We start from the raw sequence: 24,438 nt of genomic DNA on the forward strand, positions 1-24,438 counted from the left end.
ACCTATAGTGTTACCTTAGCAACCATTTCTATGTGTAACTAAGGAAAGTAATTAAAAAAAAAACGTAAAAAATTGCGTTTTTATAAATACAAAGAATTGATTGCATTTGTACATACAATTTTACTTCTACTGCATTCCATTAATGACAAACTTGACCTTGTAAATTCATTCATTTTGAGGTCAACATTTTACCATAGTAAGTGTTTCTATGCGAAAATTTAAAAAAAATAAGGGGTTTTTCATAAATAAAAAACATTTTTTCTACATAGTTTTACATTTCTACTTTTTGCCAAATTTACTTTAAATACTGAATCCTAATAATCTCAGAAAGAAAGTCTTGCCGAATCTGAATAAAGGTTAAAAAAAATTACCTTTAGTGTTATCTTAAACCTGTTTACGTAACAAATGATATTAAAAAAAAAAATTAAATATGGAGTTTCATGAAAAAAAAAAAATTTACATATTGAGGTCAAATGACATCAACATTTTACCTATAGTGTATTGTAGCAACTGTTTCTATACGTAACTAAGTACAATATTTTTAATATGGGGTTTCATGACTACAAACAATTGATTACATAGCTTTACTACCTTTTCCCAAATTTACTTATCTACTGAATCCCAGAAAATGTCTGACCTTGTGAAAGGGTCATTTTTTGGGTCAAGTTATGTCAAAATGTATTATTTATGTTATCTTAGAACCTGTTTCTATGCGTAACTAAGGATAATTGTTTTGTTAAATACAGTTGAACCTCCCGTAAGTGGCCACCCTCGGGACCTGGAAAAGTGGCCGCTTACGGGCGGTGACCCCTTACGGGAGGTTCTGCCGATAAAGGGCCAAAATCACTTATTATGGCTATATACGATATTCTTAAAGAAACGAGCCTCTCAATTTTCCAGCTAATTGTAGGCATATTATTATTTATAATCAGGTGGTTTATTATTTTTTAGCATTTTCAGACAAATTTTAAAAACTTTTATCATATGAAAAATGGTCGGTCAAAATCTGTCTAGTTTTCTCATCTCTTCACAGTAATGTTTTTAAAACCTCTTCAAAATAAAGCTAATATATAAAGAAATACAATAAACATGCACCTCTAATTCATAGGTCCATGCAATAAGTATCACATTTTTCGATTGGCCTCTTACAAAAAATCTCATTTTTAGTATAAAGAGGTGCTCGCAGCTGCTTACGGTAAGCACCAAATGCACTAATTAGATAGGAAGAACAAACAGGCTTTTCAAAGTGCGTCCGTTAAGGGAGGTGGCCGCTGTAAATAAAATATGGGGTTTTCATGAATAAAAATAATCACAGAAGAAAGTGCTTACGAATATGACCTTGTGAAACGGTAATTTGAAAATGCAAATAAGGCATGCCTGCTAATAATCTACAAATTTAAATTTGTATGAGATAAATATGCAAAATCTAAAGAATATCTCATTTTTAGTTACCATAGTAACTGTTGCTATGCATAACTAAGGGAAATTAAATAATTATCAGATAATTATTAATTAATAGTTATTACTGAATCCAACCATCACAGTAAAAAAATATAGAATTTAAAACCAATATTTAATAATAAAGTGTGATATTTTACATGCTGACCTTAAATGAAATGAAATTTCAAATCAGGGCTTCAATATTTGTTATGTAGCATTAACATACCTGAGTATATCATTGACTTTTGATTGGTTCTATTTTGGGGAGGGAAAAGTGGTGGATCCAGGACTTTTAAATAGTTAGGTGGTTGAAGGCGAGGGTCTAAAAAATTAACTTTATGTCCTATGTTTTGCATTGCAATTTTTAACTTGGGGTGGGTGGGGGCTTGGAGAAAAAGGGGAGGTGGTGGGATGGAGGAGTTTGAATCCGTCTATTCATTGGGGCGATAGTAGCGGCAGTGTGGTTGGTGCTTGAATGCATGCATTTGACACTCTATAGTGGATGATCAACCAAAGTGTTGCAGTTTATCTTTTTGTGGTTATAGTCGGGGTGGGGGTGGGGAGGGGTGGTAGTCGAAAGTGGTGGTGGATGGGCATGTGGGATCTGCTTAGGTTAGCAAATAAAAGAAGTAAACAAATGAAAGAGGAGCTTCAAAATAAGAGAGGAGTAATCTGTTGCAAAGATTAAAATTCACAACGATCTGATAATTTATTCAAATTTCCAGAGGATATAACCTATAAAATGACATTAAAACTGGGAATTACAGAATCTATAATTAAAAATTAATTTTTTTTCTCACAACACAACTAGAACTATATAAAACATTAAGAATTTTTCTGACCAATGAGTTTCAAATCAAATAATCAAAGAAAATAAAATGTTTTTACTAATATACCATGTTTTTTTTTTATATAAAAATGCCTATGTTTCTCGCAACACTGCTTGTAGATTTTAAATTTACCCCAGTATTTTATTTTAGAAATCAATTATTAAACATTAGAACTACCTATTTGTAATAAATCAGCTAAAAAAATACACCACTTTGGGCGTTATGGTGAAGTAAAGTTTAGTTGCATTGAACAATTTAAAAAAAGTGAAAAACACCCCTTTTTAAATAAATGGTATCTCCCAAAGTATGAAATAAAAAAAAATAAAACATTTTGAAACAGGTACACAATGCATTGTTATTATGCATACACTAATTATTTTTTATAATTAAATGAACAACACAAAAATATCGTTCATCAAAGTAGTGCCAATATCCATTTTAAAAAACCTTAAAAAAGGACAAAATTTGTCAAAAACATAAATTTGGCCGTTGCCATGGAAAAATACTTGTGAAATAAAAAATACTTCATATTTGATTTCTCTCAACACATATATAGCCATGTGCAAAATTTGAAAGAAATCCATTTTTTTGAGTCTGCCACTTTTTTTGATATTTCTTTGATTCTTACAGACAATGGCTCTTAAGTTTTTACTGTAAGTTTTCTTCTGGAACATCTGTGGGTATTTCAACGCCATCCATCAAGATATGTGAAGTCATATTTTGTTAAAGATATTAAAATTGGGCTATGATCAAACTCCAATGGTTAATCAGCAGATTTTCTGTCAGTTTTTATATACTTTATCGAAACAGTTGCCTTATAGAAATCCGCAAAGGTTTAGAGCAATGCTTTCTCAGTGGCTCATGAAGTTCTACTGTTTTTTTTCCTCAATAAGTTGTTACTTTAAATATAAGATCTTCCTTATCTGTCAGTTCAAAAGAATATTGTGTATTGTGTGATTCGTGATCAGTCTGACCATGTCATGCAGAACCTATCAATGAATTACAGCGTTTCTTGTTATACCAATGATTCTATTTTGAATTGATCAATCATCCACTCAGTGTTTAGAATATTGGTTCTGATAGTTTAGATAGGTAAATTTGTTTAGTACCATTTTAACCTCATTTCTACAACGAATTCAATCGGTTTTTAAATGTGTTGGTGGTTTCAGAAATGACGACTTTGGTTGGCAAACTATTAAAATATATAATTACTAATTGTGAAAAAGTGGATCTCCTATCAGTCCTTTGTAAAATTTAGGTTTAAAAAGTCTAAGCTGATGTCCTCGTGTATTTCTGCTTAGATTGCATCTCATTTGAAGGAAGTCTTCCTTGGCTACACCCTCGAAATCTTTTGGAAAATTTTCAATCAAGTCACCATGAATTCGTCTGTCATACAGGGTTGTTAGGCCAAGAAACTTTAAACGATCTTCATACGAATAAGAATGGATAGCTGGAATTTGATTTGTCGCATGACGTTGACCTCTTCAAGTGCGTTTATGTCTTTTTGGAGAAATGGATTTCATACCTCATGGACACAGTAGAAGAAGAAGTCCCCAATTACCACTCCTTCCAACCTTGATAACGTCAAATAGTTAGGGTTTTTGAAAACAAAGACTCGATACCCAGGTTTCTCTTTCGAGATTTCAATAAAAACTTGTATCATTGAATTAATGAAAAAAATGTTTAAATAATTACATTATAGGGGGTCTCTGACCCAAACAAAAACATCTCGACATTAGGTCATATATATATGTTTTAAAATTTTTCTAATAACAAATTTCTAAATATTATTACATTATTATAGGTAATCTATATATAAATTTACGTAAGGGCAAAATTCGGTAAATCGCGCCTTACTTTTAGAATTTTTACTCGATGGTATATAAAGTTGGTTCGTACTTTCGGTACTGATTTTAACCACCTGATGTAACCCTGTTTACTAATTAAATTAAGTTAGATAATTAGTTATTGACGATTAAAACGAATTTAGGTTCAACGATTTGCCCCAAATAGGGTGTTTTCCGATCGTGGTATACACTGTCTAATGGATGTCAATCTTGAAAAATACCCGCCACAAAAATTCGAGGAGGCTTCGCATTTTCCTATCTCCTCCTAAGATAATTGTTTTTAATAGCTGAAAACCGGTTGAACAGCTCGAGTACAATATCATGATGTTGAAGACAGGCCGATTTTCTTTAAAAAATACTATTTTGATAGATTTAATATACGTTTAATATACAAATGTATTGATTTGCGATGAATGGAACATTCCAATCTCTGTGTCGTTCCACAAGTGTCTATTCCCTCAGGCGTCGTAAAAGAAAGTACTGTATACTCATTACAGAAATTCGATCCATTTGTGCTGCAGAGGTTGGATATAATTTTTTTTAAACGGATAATGAGCTGGTGCTAGCGTTTTCAGTCGCCGTGTATTTATTATGTACACATCTTTATTATTGCAGTTAAACCACCCATATCATCACCCTTCCCTCACTGGCATGAGTAGCGTTGTAAAGCCATAGTAGAGCCTGATAGGCCAACGGTGCATCATATGCCCTAAACGCAAAACAACTTTGGTGGGTAGGGTAGAAACCAACTTAAGTATGAATTGGCTCTAAGAAACAATTGAAAACCAACAATTGGTCTCATTTTGTGACAAGTTTCTCTTTCGGAAGTAATTCCCAGGGTGCTAATTTTAGTTGAGTACATAAATCAGTGTCTATTTATTCGTTTCTGTAAACGACATGTATTATTGTACGTACATTTGAAATTGCCAGTTTTTTAACGCTGAAATTATTATGTATTCGAGAACCATCTGTGGGCACGACCTAGATGGTATATTACTGTATTACATTATTATAGGTAATATTAATAATATTATAGTAAAAGACCAATCTTTTGGCACATATGGCGTTTCATACATATAACGCTTGACCTATTTTTTCCGACAAAAATCAAAACGATGACTGGTGGACAACAAAAAAAATGTTTAAATAATTACATTATAGGGGGTCTCTGACCCAAACAAAAACATCTCGACATTAGGTCATATAACTCTGTTTTAAAATTTTTCTAAAAACAAATTTCTAAATATTATTACATTATTATAGGTAGTTTTAATAATTTTTATAAAATCAAATTTCTAAATATTACTGTATTACATTATTATAGGTAATATTAATAATATTATAGTAAAAGACCAATCTTTTGGCACATATGGCGTTTCATACATATAACGCTTGACCTATTTTTTCTGACAAAAAATTAAAACGATGACTGGTGGACAACATGAAAAAGACAAATTTACAACAGACTGGGAAAAGCCTATTAAAAACTGTGTGTACTTTACAGAAATATGTGAAAACAACATTTTGAGAAAATGACACTTTTATATTTAATTTCCTATGTTTTTATGTGTAAAATTAAATGTTTATCTCATAATTATTATTGATCTTCAGATATACCTTTTTGGATAGATCTGATGATGTAAATGATTTTCCGTGAATAAAAAAAAATCCTATATTTTGACCTTGTTTGACCTCTTGACCACATAAACTGACCTTAAAACCCAAAACTGAAGATGGCATCCACCCCTATCGTTTTTGTCACCCCACAAAGGATACATTCAACATGGTTGCCTGCTATTAACAAAAAATGCCCCCCAAACTTTTTATAGAGGACTTTTGTGTATTTGGCCTCTCTACTATGAGGTTTATTAGACGGCTGTAAAACTAAGACTATTTAAACTTCTTTTATGGAATTCAATAATTGCAATGGCCTCCTAGCCGCGCCTGTGTCTCGCATAATAAATTATTGTATATATAAAAAACAGAGCATTCACAGAGATGTGTAGCGGTTTAAATAAGTACAGTATGTCAAACATAAAAGAAATCTTAGAGTCGATGGCCTAGTTTTACAGCCGTCTAATAAACGTCACGTGATATTCGATTTTGTCGATAGGTGGCGGTATAAATTACGCAATATTTCACTGCATGACGATTGGTGTGTACTGCATGACGATTGGTGTGTACTGCATGACAATTGGTGTGTACTGCATGACCATTGGTGTGTACTGCATGATGTTTGGTGTGTACTGCATGACGATTGGTGTGTACTGCATGATGTTTGGTGTGTACTGCATGACGATTGGTGTGTACTGCATGACGATTGGTGTGTACTACATGATGATTGGTGTGTACTGCATGACCATTGGTGTGTACTGCATGATAAATGTGAACGACGATTGGTGTGTACTGCATGACCATTGGTGTGTACTGCATGACCATTGGTGTGTACTGCATGACGATTGATGTGTACTACATGACCATTGTGAACTGAAGGCAGAGGAGGCGTTCCATAAATTATTGCCTTGTTAACGATTTAATAATACACTGCATAATGGTTATTGATGTACATATCGTATATTTTTATTTTAATGTATGGATGATCTGTTGAATTGTAAAATAATCTTAAAAATAAATGGGACAATTTTTATTAACAAAAAAAAGCCATAACATCAAAATATCAAAAGAAACAAAACAAAATATAAATTTGTTTTTTTCTTATAATTTGCAACAGTGATAATTATACTAACTAGATGGTACGCTCGCTTCGCTTGCATACTTGAATACACAATAATTTCAGCGTAACAAAACTGGCGATTTCAAATGTACGTTCCGCAGGACTATAATACTATAATTGTCGTTTACAGAAACGAATAAATAGACACGATGATTTATGTAGTCAACTAAAATTAGCACCCTGGGAATTACTTCCGAAGGAGAAACTTATCACAAAATGAGTCCACATTTTTGATTTGGACTCATTTAAAGAAACCCAATTTGTGTTTTGTATGTAACATTAGGGTTGAGGGATGGAAAAGCTGATAGTGTACAAATAGGAACAATTTTTTAATATATTCTTTATCCACTCAGTAACGAAATATTTTTTTCATGTTTTATACGCCTATATAAATAATATACCTCTAACTACAGTAAAACATTTGCGATTTAATACTTTGTTAAAACTGTCACTGTCATAATCGATTGAAATATTAAAGTACATGTCACGATACACCACTACGACGTTTATATTGTTGGTAATTATTAATTAATACAAACGTTGAGAAGGAACTGTCAGTATAAAGTTTATGTGTATATAATAATGTGTTTATATATCTAACAGTAGAGCCTATCCACAATCTCAGTAATAACGTTTATTTGTATATATTTTTATATTACACCTAACAGTACGAACATTCACAGTAAGAAATGTTCGATTCAAATGAGGATCAAAAATAGTTAATAGGTATTTACAGTATTGCTAAAGTTTATTCTCAAAGGGCCCATATATTTACCTACCGTATGTATTAAACCAAGGGCTCATAAATCTACCTACTTGTGTTAAACCAAACTCTGGCAGACTGAGAAATTGGGATGTTCCATTCATCGCAAATCAATACATTTGTATAATCGTATATTAAATCTATCAAAATAGTATTTTTAAAGAAAATTTTCAAAATTATGATGCTGTACTCTAGCTGTTCAACCAGTTTTCAGCTATTAAAAACAATTATCGTAGGAGGAGATAGGAAAATGCGAAGCCTCTTCGCATTTTTGTGGCGGGTATTTTTCAAGACGGACATCCATTAGACAGTGTATACCACGATTGGAAAACACCCCTATTTGGGGAAAATCGTTGAACCTAAATTCGTTTTAATCGTCAATAACTAATTATCTAACTCAATTTAAATAGTAAACAGGGTTACATCAGGGGTTAAAGTACCGAAAGTACGAACCAACTTTATATACCATCGAGTAAACATTCTAGAAGTAACGCGCGATTTACCGAATTTTGCCCTTACGTAAATTTATATATAGATACTAATAAAGATTATGATGTACTGAAAAAAAAGGTTAGAGTGAATCCCACAAAAAAAGAAACTAAAAAAAGTACAGCCAACAATTTCTTTTCTTTCAAAATACTTAAGACTTAAGATTTTATAATGCACGCTATTAACTCAACATGAAAAGCTTTTAAAACTTATTTGAATACATCATATAACACCACGTGTAGGCTCGTTATTTATTATATATATTTATTCTATACAAGTTATTTATTATTGTTTATTTAATTTTTAATCTTTAATCTTTCTTACTTCTGGTTACCAATATTATGGTCCTGTTGAAAAACATAAACAAATCTTAACTACAAAATGTTAAGAATTTAATTTAATTCTATTGATTTCGTTCTATTGTTGACAAAATATACGTATAATAAAATATATGTATTAATGTAAACGGATTGACTTGACCAATCACCTGGCGATTGAGTTACTCCTCATTAAACAGCCTGTAGTGCAGTGTTAAAAGTTCCAAGTTATAACTATTCGTCTATATAATAATATTATTGTAACATAAGCCTGTAAGCTTGTCTTCTCAGGATACATAAGTAATTATAAATTCAATAATCTGTAGTTTACATAACTGTATTTTCAATATACACAAATAAAAGAGAGTCTAAAGGTTTATAACCGAATACAGACTTTGTTACATGTACAATTGTGAAAAAGGTTGTATTATTATATTGATGTGATGATGAGAATCCCAGCCGATTCTGAATGAATCGTGCAAGTACATTGTCGACTGGTATACGGCGAGTATGATGTATACAATAACTTTGGTAATGTACCTGAGAATTATTGACAGTGGTGATGTTCTTAATGATGCTGGTGGCGTATTTGACGAATGCGACGATCTACCTGACTATGTTGCTGCCTGGTGAACCCACGCACGTTCCAGCCACGCTCCTGTATACCGACCAGTGGTGATTCCCACAAGGAAGTTAGGGTTCAGTTTCAAATTGATCAGCTAGGTCTGTTCTGCCTGTATGCCTTAGAGCTTCTATAAGCTGTGAACGCTTGGACTTCTCGTGACTCTGCCAAACCTCCAACATGCTTTGCATTGCTCCTTGTATGTTATTAGGATTGTCTTGTTTAAATGTATAAAGATTGGCTTTCGTGAAGCCAAGACGTAATCCTAGTTCTTCCCATTCACCGCACAGGTTGTTGGTTAGATCCACTAATTCTCCACCCGTTAATTCTCTGCTCGTCAAGCCTGCATCTAAAAATATATATATAAATTAAATATATATAAATTAAATAAATCATCCACTAAAAAAAACATCGTCTCTGATAGATTATAAATCAGATAAGGTAGCTTGCTAGACATTTAGTAGTAATTGTTGTATTTGGCCTGTATACACATTTATAATGTTATTAAGTTTTGTTTTGTATTTCTTTTTACTTCACCTGACGGAGGCATTCCTGCTTGACGTATACAGATGAGATTTTATAATGCACGTTTGTTTAACTGTATACATCATATCGGACATACTGTAGGCACATCTATATTACCTAAAGTAATATTTTACGATTATCAGTGTTGTATCTACACATACTTCAATATTTGCAAAGTATCATAGGAATATGTTTGTAATACAGTATCTCATTTGTATCTCATGTCACCTTATGTGGAGCCTGACGTGTCGTATAAGGTTAGGTTAAGTGTTATGTTATGGTATACTTAGTCTGGGTTCCAGACGGAGTTTTGTCTTAATATTAGTAAAAAGATAAATATTTTGGCACATATGGCGTTTCATACGTATACTACTTGATTTTGGATACTCCGTCTGGGGAAACACGCACAAGTCACGTGGTTTGACACCAAGAATTCTTGGTGCATACGATTATCCGGTTGACTAGTTTCAGCTGCATGCGATTGGCTACTCACTCGTACACCGTTTTAATATTCATATTTCAGAATTTCAAAGACTCAACAACTAAGATGATGCGCATGCGCTATGTTACGTTTAGACAACGTGTACTTGGGTACATTTATGAAAGTTTCTGAAGGCTAGACATAATTTTATATGCCTAGTACTAGTAGTCTGGTAAACATTTGATGAGATTTTTCCCAAGAACATGAAAACTCGTGATATGATAGGCTAGCTTCTCCGCAAATCAAACATTGAATGGATCATTTATTACGCGGAGATAATTTTGATTTAATTCCCACCCAGACCCTGTCCTGTTCTGTGTGGTGGTGTAGCCCTGTCGGGGTGCAGGTCAAGTCGGCCCCAAACCGTCTCGGCCAAAGTCAAGTCGGCCCCACGTCATGTCGGCCCCAAGTCAACTCGGCCTCAAGTCAACTCGGCCTCACGTCAACTCGGCCACAATAAAGTATGGAACGCAAAAAGTGCTTAATATTATTACGATTCTTACTATCCACGTTTTAAAAAAAATGAAGAAATAAAAAATATAATATATAAAAAAATGAACTCATTGCCGATATGAATAGAAGTACCCGCGTGTTACAAAAAACACGTGCAGGTACCGTATTTTAGGAAATCGAAGACGGAGGCCTACGTTCCACCATTTGGCCGTAGAAAAAATGATCGTACATCGTTTTTGTGCATGATTTGCGTTTTTTAAAAAGGGGAATCCCCCGGTCAGCGAAAACACGTAGCAGTTGTAGATATCGAAAAAGCTGGCAAACGCGCAGGGAGGCTCAGCTACGAAATTTTATTAAACGTAAATAAAGGAAAGTTGGTGAAATCATTCTTATTTTTTTTGCTAAATATATTATTGTCTAAATAATAATATTCATTAAAAGTCAGAATTATTCATAGTTAAAAAATTGTGAAGAAATATTATTTTATCAATCCCCTTCATTTGCACTTTTTGCGTTCCATACTTTAACGGGGCCGAGTTGACCGATTATTTTTTGGCCGAGTTGACGTGAGGCCGAGTTGACTTGAGGCCGAGTTGACTTGAGGCCGACTTGACTTGGGGCCGACTTGACTTTGGCCGAGACGGTTTAGGGCCGACTTGGATCGAAACCCCCTGTTGTTGTGTGCCGCCGGTGGTGGTATGTAGGCCTACTTTATTGGCGTTTTATTTGGCAGGTCATACGTGCGAATTGAGTAGGACCTACGAAAGAGGTCTAGGCCAAGGACTAAACAATTAATAAACAAAACAACTTGGCATTACGATTTTATATTTCAACAGTCTCGATCGTACATTCAGCACTGTACGTACTCGATCTTTTTCATTTTGAAACAAAATGATCATTGGTTGATTCGAAATCCATATTTACATACCGCCCGCCCCATATAGCCAAATACGGTATGATAAACTACGTCATTCTTATCGGATGTTTGCGGTCTGCAAATCGAATTCTATACGTGTTTCACAAGTCTGTATTTTCAGACAAAAATCGCGGTCGAAATAAAAACAAATAAATTAAAAAAAAAGATAATACAGACTTGGGGCAAGTCTATGGTATACTGTATGATACTATGAGATACATGTGTCACACATGTGATATTGTAATACCAAACATTCATATGATACTTGAGAAATCTAGATACATTACCATTGTGATGATATATGACGCAGGGCCAGTAATTAGCTTTTCATTTTTTATCTTATGTGGCGTCTAAACAGAGCGACAGAATTATAATGCATAATCCTCATTATATTTCCATTAATCAGCCTCAAATACTGATCAACAGTTATAGGAGAGCACGTATATTGTACGGGGATTTTAACGAAATGTTTGCATTGTGTGCACCTATCTGTAAGAACAATTCGCACTTGATGCAAAAATTTGAACCAACTAACCTGTAGCCTGAGGACCATCACTCGGTGTATCTATGTACAAAACGTAGGACTACGTATTAGTAAACATCTCAAAAACTAATTGCTCATATAAAAAAATGGTAAGCCTTACAATTGAATTATTATTAGCTTACTTTACAAAACGTTTACATAACATTGTTGCTAGATCAGTTTTTAGGTACAGTGACAACAAACTACCTACTGTAGGTCGAATTGTGCTTGTTTCTACATTGAAACGAGCAGCTAATAAAATAAAAGATAGTGACCAAATAACATAAGTGAGAAGTATCTGATATGATACCATACCTAACTATAAAGTGTACTTTTAAAATCATATTTCGCAAGTTTACTGAACTTTTGATTATTATTGTATAAACAACAAAATAAACAAAATAAACACAATATTCAAAACATTTTTTTAAAAATTAAAAAAAAATTGCATCGTTTCATTTTGATTTAAAAAAGAATCTCAGATTGTACACTAGTAAAACAATTTAGGCATGGATATAAAAAACACTCGTAATTAGTCTTTGATTGAAATATATTATTTAAAGTTATTTAATTGTTAAATTATAACTTATATATAAGCATAATCTATTGAAATGTTAACTTTTGGGTAGTATCCACAGTATGTCAGCCTATAGTAATAAAACATATTTTCCTATATATAACACTATAATCTATGAACCAGTTCTAGGTTATTTGTTCTCTATTTTTTACTGTAGTATAGTCTATCCTTAAACTTACCGCCAAAGAGTCGCTTGTAACGTGTCACATCCATGCCTTTTATGTTGCATGGCAACATGTCATCCTGGAAATCTCCAAGAATTTGCATATGCTTCTTTTCGGATGTCTCGCTACAAACACAGGGAATGCATCTGTGGAAGGTAATCCCCCTCCTACCACCGTCTCTGGAATGTCCAAATGACATCTCAATCGTTGACAACACCTTTCAAAAACAAGAATTGCAGTTTAATGTTTTTTTTAAATTAGGATGTCTATCAATAGCAAAAGTTGTACAAAATTAATTGTTATTTTTTTTTTAAATAAACCTCAAAAATACAATATTAAACGGAAATAAATATAGAGCCACCTTAATTGACCTGCATAAATTATTAACGTTGGCAAAATGTGTTTACTTGTCGAGTACTTACAAAAAAAAGCCTACAATAGGTAAATTTTAATATTATAATATATATATAAATACATACCTCTTTACATGCTTCGGGAGTGAGTTCACATACTGTGTTTATTGGTTCCATAATTGCCTTTCTACGCGTAATAGTTACCTAATATTTTTAAAGAAGCATGCAGTATATTGGTATGTGCATAGCAAACGTTATGAACGAATGTTCTGTCATAATATAGGCCTATACTTTATCTTGTCCAAAGTTGTGTAAGCTAAATGTGATTGTGGCAAAAATTATTAAAGGAATGATGTTTATGTTTCTTTTGTATATAAGGCATACAGTACTAAAGCGTTTTAAATCAATAATCGGTACCGGCAATTGCTGCAACATAAAGTTATTTTTTGCGTTTTACATTGTTTTTGTTCACCTTTGATAGTACAATATAATTACAGTAATAACATTTGAAGTTTCTCTGATGCCTGTAAATTTGGAAAAAGTGTTCCACCCGCGCCGGTAATGGTGGTGCTAAAAAGTTGCTATACAATAGGATTTAAAAAATGGATATTACTTGAATTATTTATTTATTTATTTCCCAACCAACAGTGAGCTCATGGTTCACCACTTACAAGAGAGAACACAGACAAACACGAACATATACAATAACAAACATTAAACTAAACTACTAACAATGTTACGAAAACTTACGGAAATTATTACTAAAGATATCTAACTCAGGGTTTCTTAAAGTAAAAGAATTATAAGTTTGACTTAATCTACTAATAAAACCATTTTTTAAAACATTGACTCTACTAAAAGAAATATGAAAAGTAGTAGATTACTGAAAATAATATATCATACCTTTAACAGGAACTTTCGCTCATTCTTCTTAGTTACGAATTTGTCAAGAGACAAGATCACGTGATGAAATTGGTCTAAGTAGAGTTCGGCCAAATCATGCGTTAATGCTGGATCATCTCCGGTTTTCTTCTGATATTTGTTAATGAACTCAATAACTAAATATGGAAACACTACGTCAGGCAGATATCCACAAAGGTCGTAATAGATACTGATAGATTGGTTGTCATCAGGTAGAGATCTCGATTCACTGAATGGAGTATCAAAAGCAAGTCGCAGTGGCACAAAAAACGATTGCTTGACACCTTCTGGTTCCTGAAATATTAATTGAAATTGTTAAAGATCTATTGTCCCTTTGACTAATTAAAAAAAAAATGTTTTTAATATTTCGAAAAAAGTGGGTCATTTTGAAGTATCATAATAGTTATTAACTTTCACCAAAAACTAGTCGGAAAAAACATAATTTAACCGAAATACATACCTTTTTTTTGTTCAAAAAATAACTTTGACTTCCAGTCAAAGTTTTCGATCAAAACATATCTCATAATGCAACGCGCTTGTTTGGCTACTCTGTATGCATAATAAAAAAAAACTTCTTCGCGATCTGTGTGAAAACACCTTCTCAACCGCAATGAGTTGTAAACAATCCTAATTAGCATCATGCATAATGCATACTCATGGTTTGAAATCTTTGTTTACTTTCGCTCGTGACGATTTTCCAAACGAAATGTAATCACATTAATTTACCTGTTAATTACGTAAAATTGAATAACTTTAATATTACTTTAATGTGGCCAATTTAAATTTAGAATATTTTTTTTCCATTTTGTTGTGTTTCAAGGGACAATACATCTTTAAAAAAAATATAAGACGCCATTTAATTGAAATCGTACACACAATAATAAATGTACTATGAGTATATGTAGTGCACTAAACCAGTAATTTTCTTATTTTGACCGAATCAGCTCGCAACACAAACATAAACCAGGAAGCATTATCAACGGGGTTATATTATAGGCCTAATATCAATATACAAATGTTTGGTATGATCGCTTCGCTCGCGTACCATCTAGGTCGTGCCCGCAGATGGTTCTCGAATGTCAGCGTAAAAAACTGGTATTTTTCAAGATGGACATCCATTAGACTGTGTGTACCAAGGTCGGAGCAAATAGTTGAAGCTAAATTCGGTTTAATTGTAAATAACTAATTATTTAACTCAACATAATTACCAAACAGGGTTACATCAGGTGGTTAAAATCAGTACCGAGAGTACAAACCAACTTTATATACCATCGGGTAAACATTCTAGAAGTAACGCGCGATTGACCACATTTTGCCCTTATGTAAATTCATATATAGAAGACAGGGACCTATTTCTGTCATTGTCAACCCACCTAACCAAGTATGCTCGAGTCAAGTACAAAAAACCCATACCGTTGCCGTGACTTGACTAGTAGAGGTTATCTTCCTACAAATGAAGCCAAATCGGATCATTAACTCTACGAGGTACTGGAACTTCTCCATGTTAATACCTTGCTCCTCCCATAATTTGTGTAACAACGTTTCATCCAGTATGCCTTTGTTAAGGTTCCAAAAGGCTTCACGATACATACCTGTCTAAAATAGAATACAAAATAAATATTATGATTTTTGTGTTTCTGTATAAGGCACAATACATTCTATGGTGAAAAGTATTAGGCCTCATACGTTTTCTTTTTGATGGATAATTGGATCATCAGCAAAACATATCAATAATATATTCTTTGGAAAGGAGGCACATCAGTGTAAATTATCTTGTAAATGGTAAGTTGATAAATAAATGAAACCGTCGCAGGTTTGAGACGTTGTAGAGAAAGAAGTAACAACCAACTACGAGCTATGATGCTCAAATTTCATATGATATTTAAAAGAGATGTAGAAATAATATAAAACAGAATTTGATAATCTAAATGAAAGTTTATTAAGCCAAAAAACGAAACATACATCTTAAGACTTTACAGAAAGCGAGAAAGTAAACATTGAGACAAATGATAATAAAACTAAGTTGTTCACATTATCCTTTTTAAAGGAAAATGTCAGCCCGTACTATGAGGTAACTTACTGGAAAGTCAGGTGGAATCACAGTGACAAACGCGGTGATAACTTTAACCAATCCCATAGGATCTACCACCACTTCGTCTTTTAATGATTCATTATCAGGCAGGTAGATGATGTCACCAAGATCATACAGGAAGTTAAGAAGGGCCGACTGTTGATTTTCCTCAAGAATTCCGCTTTTTCTTGCCAGAACTTTAACCTGAAAAGTTTACATCGAAATACAAAAATCTAATTTTCTTTTCTTACATCGTATCAGCAATGTGTAATACGAACAGTTTTACTGTTGCTTTTTCTTTTTACTATAAATAAATATTTATAATGTACATTTTAAAAGAATTTTAACAAATCAAAACCGTTGTATTACAAAAAATGTACCATTTTAAAATAAAAATGGTACAATAATGGATATTTCTTTTTAATTTACCTCTTCTAAAGTACATATCAATTTTGCCACCCGTAGATTATATATTTCACATCGAAAGCGCATCCACTTCAACGGAATAACCTTTTTTAAATGGTTCATAAGCTTATTAATTTCTTTTTTAAGATCATCAAAGCTCTTATCAGTAGTTGCTTCACTGTTTTCAACAGCAAACATTCCATGTACATGCTTTTGGTACGGTTTCCCTATGAGAGTCTCGTCAATCTTCTTTAACAACTTCTTTGACTGAATTAAAAAAAACAACAACTAAACTAAATTGTGAAGATGCAATTAGCCTACTATCAATATAAGACACAGGATATAAGCACATTATTAAACATGTTATGCAAAATGTTTACCATTTTCATTTTGTCTTCCTTGTATAAAACGTTAACATTGGCGACAAAATTTAAATTTTACAACTGTCTAAATTTTCAAATGTACAATTGATTGATGTAAGTTAGGATAACATACCGTACCGATTATGTCAGAATATTTTATTTAAAAAAAATGAAAATTAACGCGGTCAATTGAATGTATTAGGATGATAATTACAATATATAAAATGTAATAATAAACGTGACTGAAGTGAGTAAACATTGTTTATATATGATTTCACTATTAGGTCATCAAACGATTTAAATTTGATGACCATTAAACAATAATTTGGTAAAAAATATAATAAAATAGCAAAATTAGGCCTAAACCTATGCGACTTCAAGTCTAAATATGTAGTTGCGATCCTTAAAGGTATAGCGTATACTCCCACAAACCGTCTCATCCCTTATTTTTAGAATACGAATTTCTCCCATCATTAGTCCGTATTAGATCTCTTTACACTCGAACTGGTAGATATAGAAAGTCAACTCCATATAATAGCAAAACATCTAGATAAGATTAGTCTAACTATAAACTGTGTCTCATTGTAGGCATCATGACAATTTGTTGTTATTGGAATTTCTCTTTTGCCTGTATGCTTTTTTTAATCTTTTAATGTGTTTTTTCATTATCGTGTTTTTTGAGGTTTTTTTAAAATAATTTTACGAGGTTTGTCTGTGTACAAATAATACATTTTAAATGTTTTATATATTTGACAATAAATGCTGTGCAAGCAGCGCACTCAATCATTCAAAACTAAAGTAACGTTTCTAGAATTGCGTAAAATATGACTTGTACCATGTCATTTCGTTCCTCTTCCGTGTCTCCAAGCTTTCCTTTGTGCGTACCCACAATAAGAATAACAGGTAAATGAACTTTCTCCTTTATATTCTCAATAACGTTACGGCTATGAGAATAAACTGAGAGGATCGACGATAATATGAATTGGAGATTGGTCAAATGGTGTACACGTTCGTGCTAAAACATAAAACAAAATATATTATATATAAATTAGTTGTGTGTGAAATTTTCATTTCAGTTTATACAAAGCCAAACATACACTTCAACAATTGTTTTCACAATTAAACTTTTGAAGGTCATTATAAAAATAATAATTTAAAACAAAAATGATAATAATAATAATAATTCTTTCCGCGCTACGGTACAATATAAGCATAGTGATTTTTTTTTTTTTTTAAATAAATGATCTTCATCAACAGTTAGGATTCCTCGTGACTTGTTCAATCTACTCAACAATTGTACAAATGACTTAAAAAAACATACTTACTCCATTTGAATCTAGGACAATTGCAGGATCATAGAGGTTTTTACTCATGTCAAATACAACTAGATACACTGCTCCTAGTGTCATAAAGATCTAAATAAAAAAAACAATTATTTATACAGCTATTTACTATGACTAGAGGGTCATCTAGTAAGTGTAGACGATGGTTCTCGAAATGTTTAATAATGACTCGGGTAAAAAGCAGTCTGGTCCACGGACGTTTCGACAGCTTGTTTCGGTCTATTTTCGGGGGGCGGCTACCATAGCCTAATCTTTGTTATTGGAATTCTTTAATGAGATATTTTAAAATATACATTTTAAATGTTTACTGGATATTTATTGGTTATTTGTTAAAATAATGTTTCTTAGTGTCTTGATGAATTTATATTATGAAATACAATAAAAAATATCAAAATCCTTGATAAATTATCAATGAATTCTACTACATCTAGAACTATGTTTTAACATAACGTTGAACGTATATAAGTATAGTGGCAATTTATTTGAGGGGAGTTTATTCCAAATGTTTTTTTTGGGGAGGAGGGGTAGGTTCGTCTGCTTATTCAAAGCAGTGCGTTTATTTTATTACGGTAATTAGGCATATTTCTCTAGGCCTAGTTGATTTCTTTTCTAATTTGATCATCGTTAATGATTGAGTGTTCTAGATATTGATGGATTACGAATAGACCAAGGAAAGCAGATATTACAGTTTTAGGCATAACGCAATTATAACATTCATAGATAATAAAAATTAGATGAGGTCTCTCAATTATTTATCTCACAATTATTATCGTATGTATTACACCGATGATTTCTCTATTGAACATAAACATGTGCGCTTACACTCTGTATTCTATGGTAGATGATCTGTCCTCCATGATCCCATATTTTGAAGGAGTGTTGCAATGGAGTCGTTTCTGCTTGTTTTTCAAAAATACCCTGAATGATATCGTCATCAAACTGGCCACGTACTTCAAATGATGCATCTTCAGTAACGTCTTTGGTCACATTCAACACTAGTTTAATTTAATTTTTTTTAAATGTAAATAAAAAAAACAGTCATTATCATCAAATTCGTCGTCATCATCGTGATTATCATCAATCATCATATATCAACGATTACAATAACACACTTATCTGTAATCTTCCTTGACATTTACCATCATGCAATCAGCATTTCGATTCATTATCATCATCGTTAACATTAAAGTCGTTGATAATGTATTGATTTTCTTATTCACTCAATAAGATGTTTTATAATAGTTTACGCACTGTCTTTTGTATTTTTGTGAGGGTCCCTAATGATCAGCTTCGGCTGGATGGACCACCCATATTTTTGAAATAAAAAAATAAAAATAAACTGCATATCAAACACAACAAACCTTCTTTAGTTGATTTTTGGCTAACCTAAAACAAAAAGATTGGCAAATATCATTATTTATTCCATTCAAATCAGTTACTGTCACTTATAAAATGTATTACGGGTTTATAATAAATTTTTTTTTCAGGCTCATTTTTCTCTTTTTTGAATTAAACGTTCATGGTGTGTGCTGTAATGATATATGCATGTACGCGTACATCAACACTTCAAAACTATATCTACATTTCCAAAACATTTCGGGTTTATTTCGAGCGATTTGATCATTTATCCCACATTTAGTTGGATAGAAAATACCTTTTAAGTTGAATAGTTAATAACATTCTATTTAGGCCCTAACTTTAAAAGATATCCCGGAATTTTAGTAGATCAGAATTAACAAATGTGAGTAATAACATCTATAAACAATATTACCTATTTCAATTTAAAAGCAGAAAGGAAATACCAATGTATAATGATTTGATAACTGAATGGTACAACCAATTTACATTGATAACTATACTAATTACCATTGGGAACTATTGATCATTGTATTTGGCTGTTATTTAGGAGACATTGGCATTTATGAGCAATTAAAATGTTGTACAGATGCTAACACACCATTGGTACAAATCCTTTAATACATACACAACATGAACATTAAGATACTACATAAGTATACATGTTGATGACAATAAAAATAAATATTCATATCTTAAAATTCATTCATAAATTCTAGTAATTAAAGATTTATCTTGAGAATCACATTTAATTTGTCGATTGCAAATTTGGTTTTATTTAATATTATTTTGGCAATCGATTATAAATTATAATACTTACATCTTTAGTTTCTGTTGATGTTCCACCTTTAGCACCTTTTGAAAAAAAAAGCATGTTTATTTCAGTAAGGAAGTAATTAATTTGAATGCCCACATTTGCTTGGTATTTTTTCCTTTTCAGATATCTGTTTTGTTTTCGGAATTTTACATTAAGTGGGCCATATTGTAATTGCAATATGACACACTATACAATATAAAACAACTTATGATTTTGACTAATTTCATATACAATTGTTATAATAAATATTGTAATAATAAGTAATAAGTAGTGTAATACGCTAAAAGCTAGTAAAGCATACACAAGAGCACAAATAAAACGTAGCCTACATGATGTCTATTTTATTTAAACTGTCGTAAGAAGCATTTATTTCAATTCCTTTGTCTTACCCTCTTAAAAAATAACATTGTTTTGACAGAAAACTACAAATAAACATGTCTATGATTACCTATATCCATTTATTATAACATTATAAATTATCAATATTTAGGTCTTGTGTGCATGAAAACAATTATTCTTAAATCATAATAAAATCATTTTTCCGATTTACAGAGAGTGAAAGAAATACACTCGTATCCATGACTACTACCCCTTCTCCCTCTATACTTCCTCTACACTATAAACATACGTTATGTTATGTGTCTAGCTAGACAGAGTAGCGTGCGAGAATCCGCTGAGAAATAACACTTTGTTAGATAAAAATTAAAAATTTGTGACGTCACTTTGTCTCTTATCTTATTTTTTTTAAAGGAAAAAAAACAACAAAGACGATGGAAATCAGGCTTCTTAGTTTGGGTGTATTAGCCCAACTAGATGAACATACAATGGTTAGCACAAAAAAAAACATCTTTTCTTCCGGCATCTCCATTTAAAATGTAAAACTTGACACGTAAACCTAAGCCTAAGCCTAAACAACGTTTAGGCTTACCATTGTTAAATAATTATTATTAATAAGAGTCCAAAGGAATTTATTCACTCACCTTTGATGACCTAATATATCTATGTGATGAATTTAGAAATAAATAGTCTACTAGGTTATTAAGTAAAAGCAAAGATTAAACCTTGTGTACAAAATATAATAAAATAATTTACCACTGTTGGAAGTCGTTGTTTTAGTAACGGTCTAAAAGAAATAAATTACAATTATTAATAAGCAGGTTAATGTGAATAGTATTATTATTTTACCTAATTTATATATATTGTGCATTGTTTCTAAAATCATGTGACTACGTCATAAAACTAGATTACTTTAATCTTAAATAGAATCAGGTCTAACTTTATTATGTATGCGCATACAATATAACGTCGTTTTATATAATATGTAAAGAGTGTGTATTTAACTAAACATTGTACAATATTAATGTGATCATCTTCTTACACTGTTATGATTCAATAATCATTATACATTATTTTGTAAGGTTGTGAATATTATATAAATATAGAGCTAAAAAAGAGAAAACATATTCAGACAATGTTAAATTGAAGCAAAACGGTTTAAAATATATTTACCTTTTGAGAGGAAACTTTTCGTATCATACCACGTACTTTTCTCGCGAACCAAAATGTTTCTTTAGACTTCGGATGCACCACCTCCTCTTGATGTGGCTCGTTCATTGTTGTTTTGATCTATGTGGTGCAGTTGAAAAAGAATATTGTATTTTATTAAGTTTGTATTATTCTTTTATTACTATGCGTAACTAATGAATTGAAAAATCAGTGGCTATCAAAGATGATCAATTTCATCCGGCCTCTAGTATGTTCCAGTTGATGCGGAGCGGTCGGCGATTTCGTTCTATTAAGGCCAATAAGGCACCATTTAAAAATAGTTCCTTTCCAGGAGCTATTAGAGCATTAAACATCATGTAGACACTTTTTGTAATGTTTTTGTTTTGAGTTCGTGTTGTGTCCGTTGGATATTGTGCTCCACCAAAAGAGCAAACAGATTCTCTATGTTTTTTTCTTAAAACAAATGACAATAAATGATACTTGACTTGACTTAAACTTAATGCCATAACATAACCTATAGTCCAATGTATAACATGCTTAACACATGTACTAGTTTTATAATATTGTCTTTATCCGGTATGTGTTTGATATGATTGCATTACATTGCTCAGTGCTTCAATAGAAAGTAAATTCAATTTTTTAAGACCGTATTATCAATTTAAAGAAAGGGTCATGTGAGGTGGGTTTACAGTACATTGATGTAGGCCAAAGTATAATGTGATGCTTGTTTGATGGCTTGTAATTAATAAGTAAAAATATCATTATTTCTATTATTGTACGTACGTTTTCACACGAGGCGGGAGACGCCAGCTCTTCTACTTCAACATCTTCTTTACCTTCTATTCTTTTGTTGATATTTTCTTCAGCAAGTTTTCGATACAATGAGTTTGGGTTATCTATAAATCAGTAAATGTATTGTCTATAATAGAGTGAAGAAGCCTTCGGTTTCTGTATTAGGCCTGAGCTGAATTGAACGATTTTTTAGCATTAAGGGCCAATGTTATAGTATAGCCCAATATGCTCAGTTTACAAGCTAACTATAAAGGAAAATTATTTCAAGAAGAGCATAATTGATTTAATAAATCTAAGCAGAACTTCGATGCACGTCAAAGTGGGCACCAGATTATTTACACATCAGAGCTATGTATTGAAATTATGGCTGTGCAACCCATGAATTGAGTAATGTGATTGGTAACATAATTTTGTAAAATTATTATCTGATTATTATCTGATGATTATTCTGACGGTTTGTCAATAAGAAGAACGGATACAAACAGACACATTCTTAGAAGTGTGGTCGATAAATAGTATACAATTCCTGATTCAAAACGATATTGTTTTATCGACATATGATAAACACCATCGCAATTTCTGCGACAAGTACGTGCATTTATTAACTTGGTTATTCGTATAAAAACGTGTTAAGGGGACTTATGGTAAACGAAATTGCTTTAATATAGGACAGAATGGTATTATTTATTCAAGTAAATTGAATACTGTGAACAGTAAATATATAATTCAGAAAAAATGAATTGATTTCCAATCCAATCTATTTCAATACAATACTTGTTCATTTTGTGATGAATGGTCTATTATGATGAATGAAACGATGGTGAAAACGTTGTTATTTATTTTTACCACTTTCGTCATTCTCGTCCCATTTGTTTAATTCTGCGTTTGTTTCTATAGTTTTAATAACAGCCACTCCGTCTGTTATTTCATGATTGACGTTAAATCTGAAATTTAATAATTTAAAAAAACTATATATACACAAAAACAATATTGAACCAAAATAATATGAATTAAACGCACAGAATAAAAAAAAACACATGCTTTCTTTTAGAGCTATGTTTGTGTTCCCTAATGATATAAGAAACGAGAAATTAATTTATTGATATCTTTAGATTCGTTTGTCTCTCCCAGTCTATAGTGAGACATCAACAACATATTATATAAGTGACATTGAACGCCAAGAATTACATTTATATATATGCCTACATATACTCATATTATGAAGTTTATTGTGCACAGTAATTATTTGATTTTGTCACATATGAAAAAAACATAATATTAATTTAGTATACATTTTACTTTATGAATTGTTGACATACATTATATTCTGGAGTGCATGTTGTGTGCATTGATTTTGGTTTTAATTTAATGTAAATATACTTTTCTGAAATCGTCTACTTACTATACTTACTAGACGTAACAACAAAGCGGGCATACTATTTAGTATTGACAAGTACTCCAAATTAAAATATGGAAATTTATTATAAATACAATAATACTAATTGTTGGTAAATATTATTGTATTTTTAAAATATAACATAAATAATAAACACTGTGCTTATAAACAGAATATTTATTTTTTTTATATTATATGTAAGCTTATGAAAACTATTACTATTATGTTTGTGCTATTATGCTTAACTATCTACTTACTCCTTTCCAAGACAAGCATTTACTAAACAGGTTTTACCCACACCTTCCTGTCCAATTACTTTAAGAATTCCAAGATTCACTTCAATTTTACCCTCTGTTAATGCTTCAATGTAAGTCTTCTCTACAAGCTTACCACGCGCAGTAATCACATATGGAATATCTAGATCAGTTAATTATT

The 24,438-nt window shown here is 31.7% G+C and overlaps 1 protein-coding gene across 1 annotated transcript; it reads right to left on the reverse strand.

The window, feature by feature from the left end:
• Positions 1-8,208: 8,208 nt before the first annotated feature.
• Positions 8,209-24,421, reverse strand: LOC140049444 (uncharacterized). The gene is made up of 18 exons (XM_072094326.1): positions 24,261-24,421; positions 23,454-23,551; positions 22,599-22,711; positions 21,819-21,935; positions 21,402-21,432; positions 20,313-20,347; positions 19,498-19,522; positions 18,959-19,131; positions 18,119-18,208; positions 17,629-17,808; positions 16,456-16,698; positions 16,036-16,230; positions 15,369-15,551; positions 13,938-14,249; positions 13,161-13,238; positions 12,697-12,898; positions 11,953-11,982; positions 8,209-9,391 (listed from the first exon to the last, which is right to left on the reverse strand). The coding sequence occupies exons 4-18, from the start codon at positions 21,921-21,923 to the stop codon at positions 9,114-9,116; spliced, it is 2,160 nt and encodes a 719-aa protein (XP_071950427.1). The 5' UTR covers positions 21,924-21,935; positions 22,599-22,711; positions 23,454-23,551; positions 24,261-24,421; the 3' UTR covers positions 8,209-9,113.
• Between the last annotated feature and the right edge of the window lie 17 nt (positions 24,422-24,438).

Source organism: Antedon mediterranea, chromosome 5 (assembly GCF_964355755.1).
Source record: "Antedon mediterranea chromosome 5, ecAntMedi1.1, whole genome shotgun sequence".
Lineage (NCBI taxonomy): Eukaryota > Metazoa > Echinodermata > Crinoidea > Comatulida > Antedonidae > Antedon > Antedon mediterranea.

What these genes read in the sequence shown, in the direction of transcription:
- LOC140049444 (XM_072094326.1), bottom strand. Translation starts at nt 21,923, where the DNA reads ATGAACGAGCCACATCAAGAGGAGGTGGTGCATCCGAAGTCTAAAGAA. An exon ending in TTGTCCTAGATTCAAATGGA is followed by an intron (nt 17,809 to 18,118) that starts GTAAGTATGTTT and finishes TTTATGTTTTAG; the next exon opens with CACGAACGTGTACACCATTT. An exon ending in AAGAGGAACGAAATGACATG is followed by an intron (nt 16,699 to 17,628) that starts GTACAAGTCATA and finishes TTTTTAATTCAG; the next exon opens with TCAAAGAAGTTGTTAAAGAA.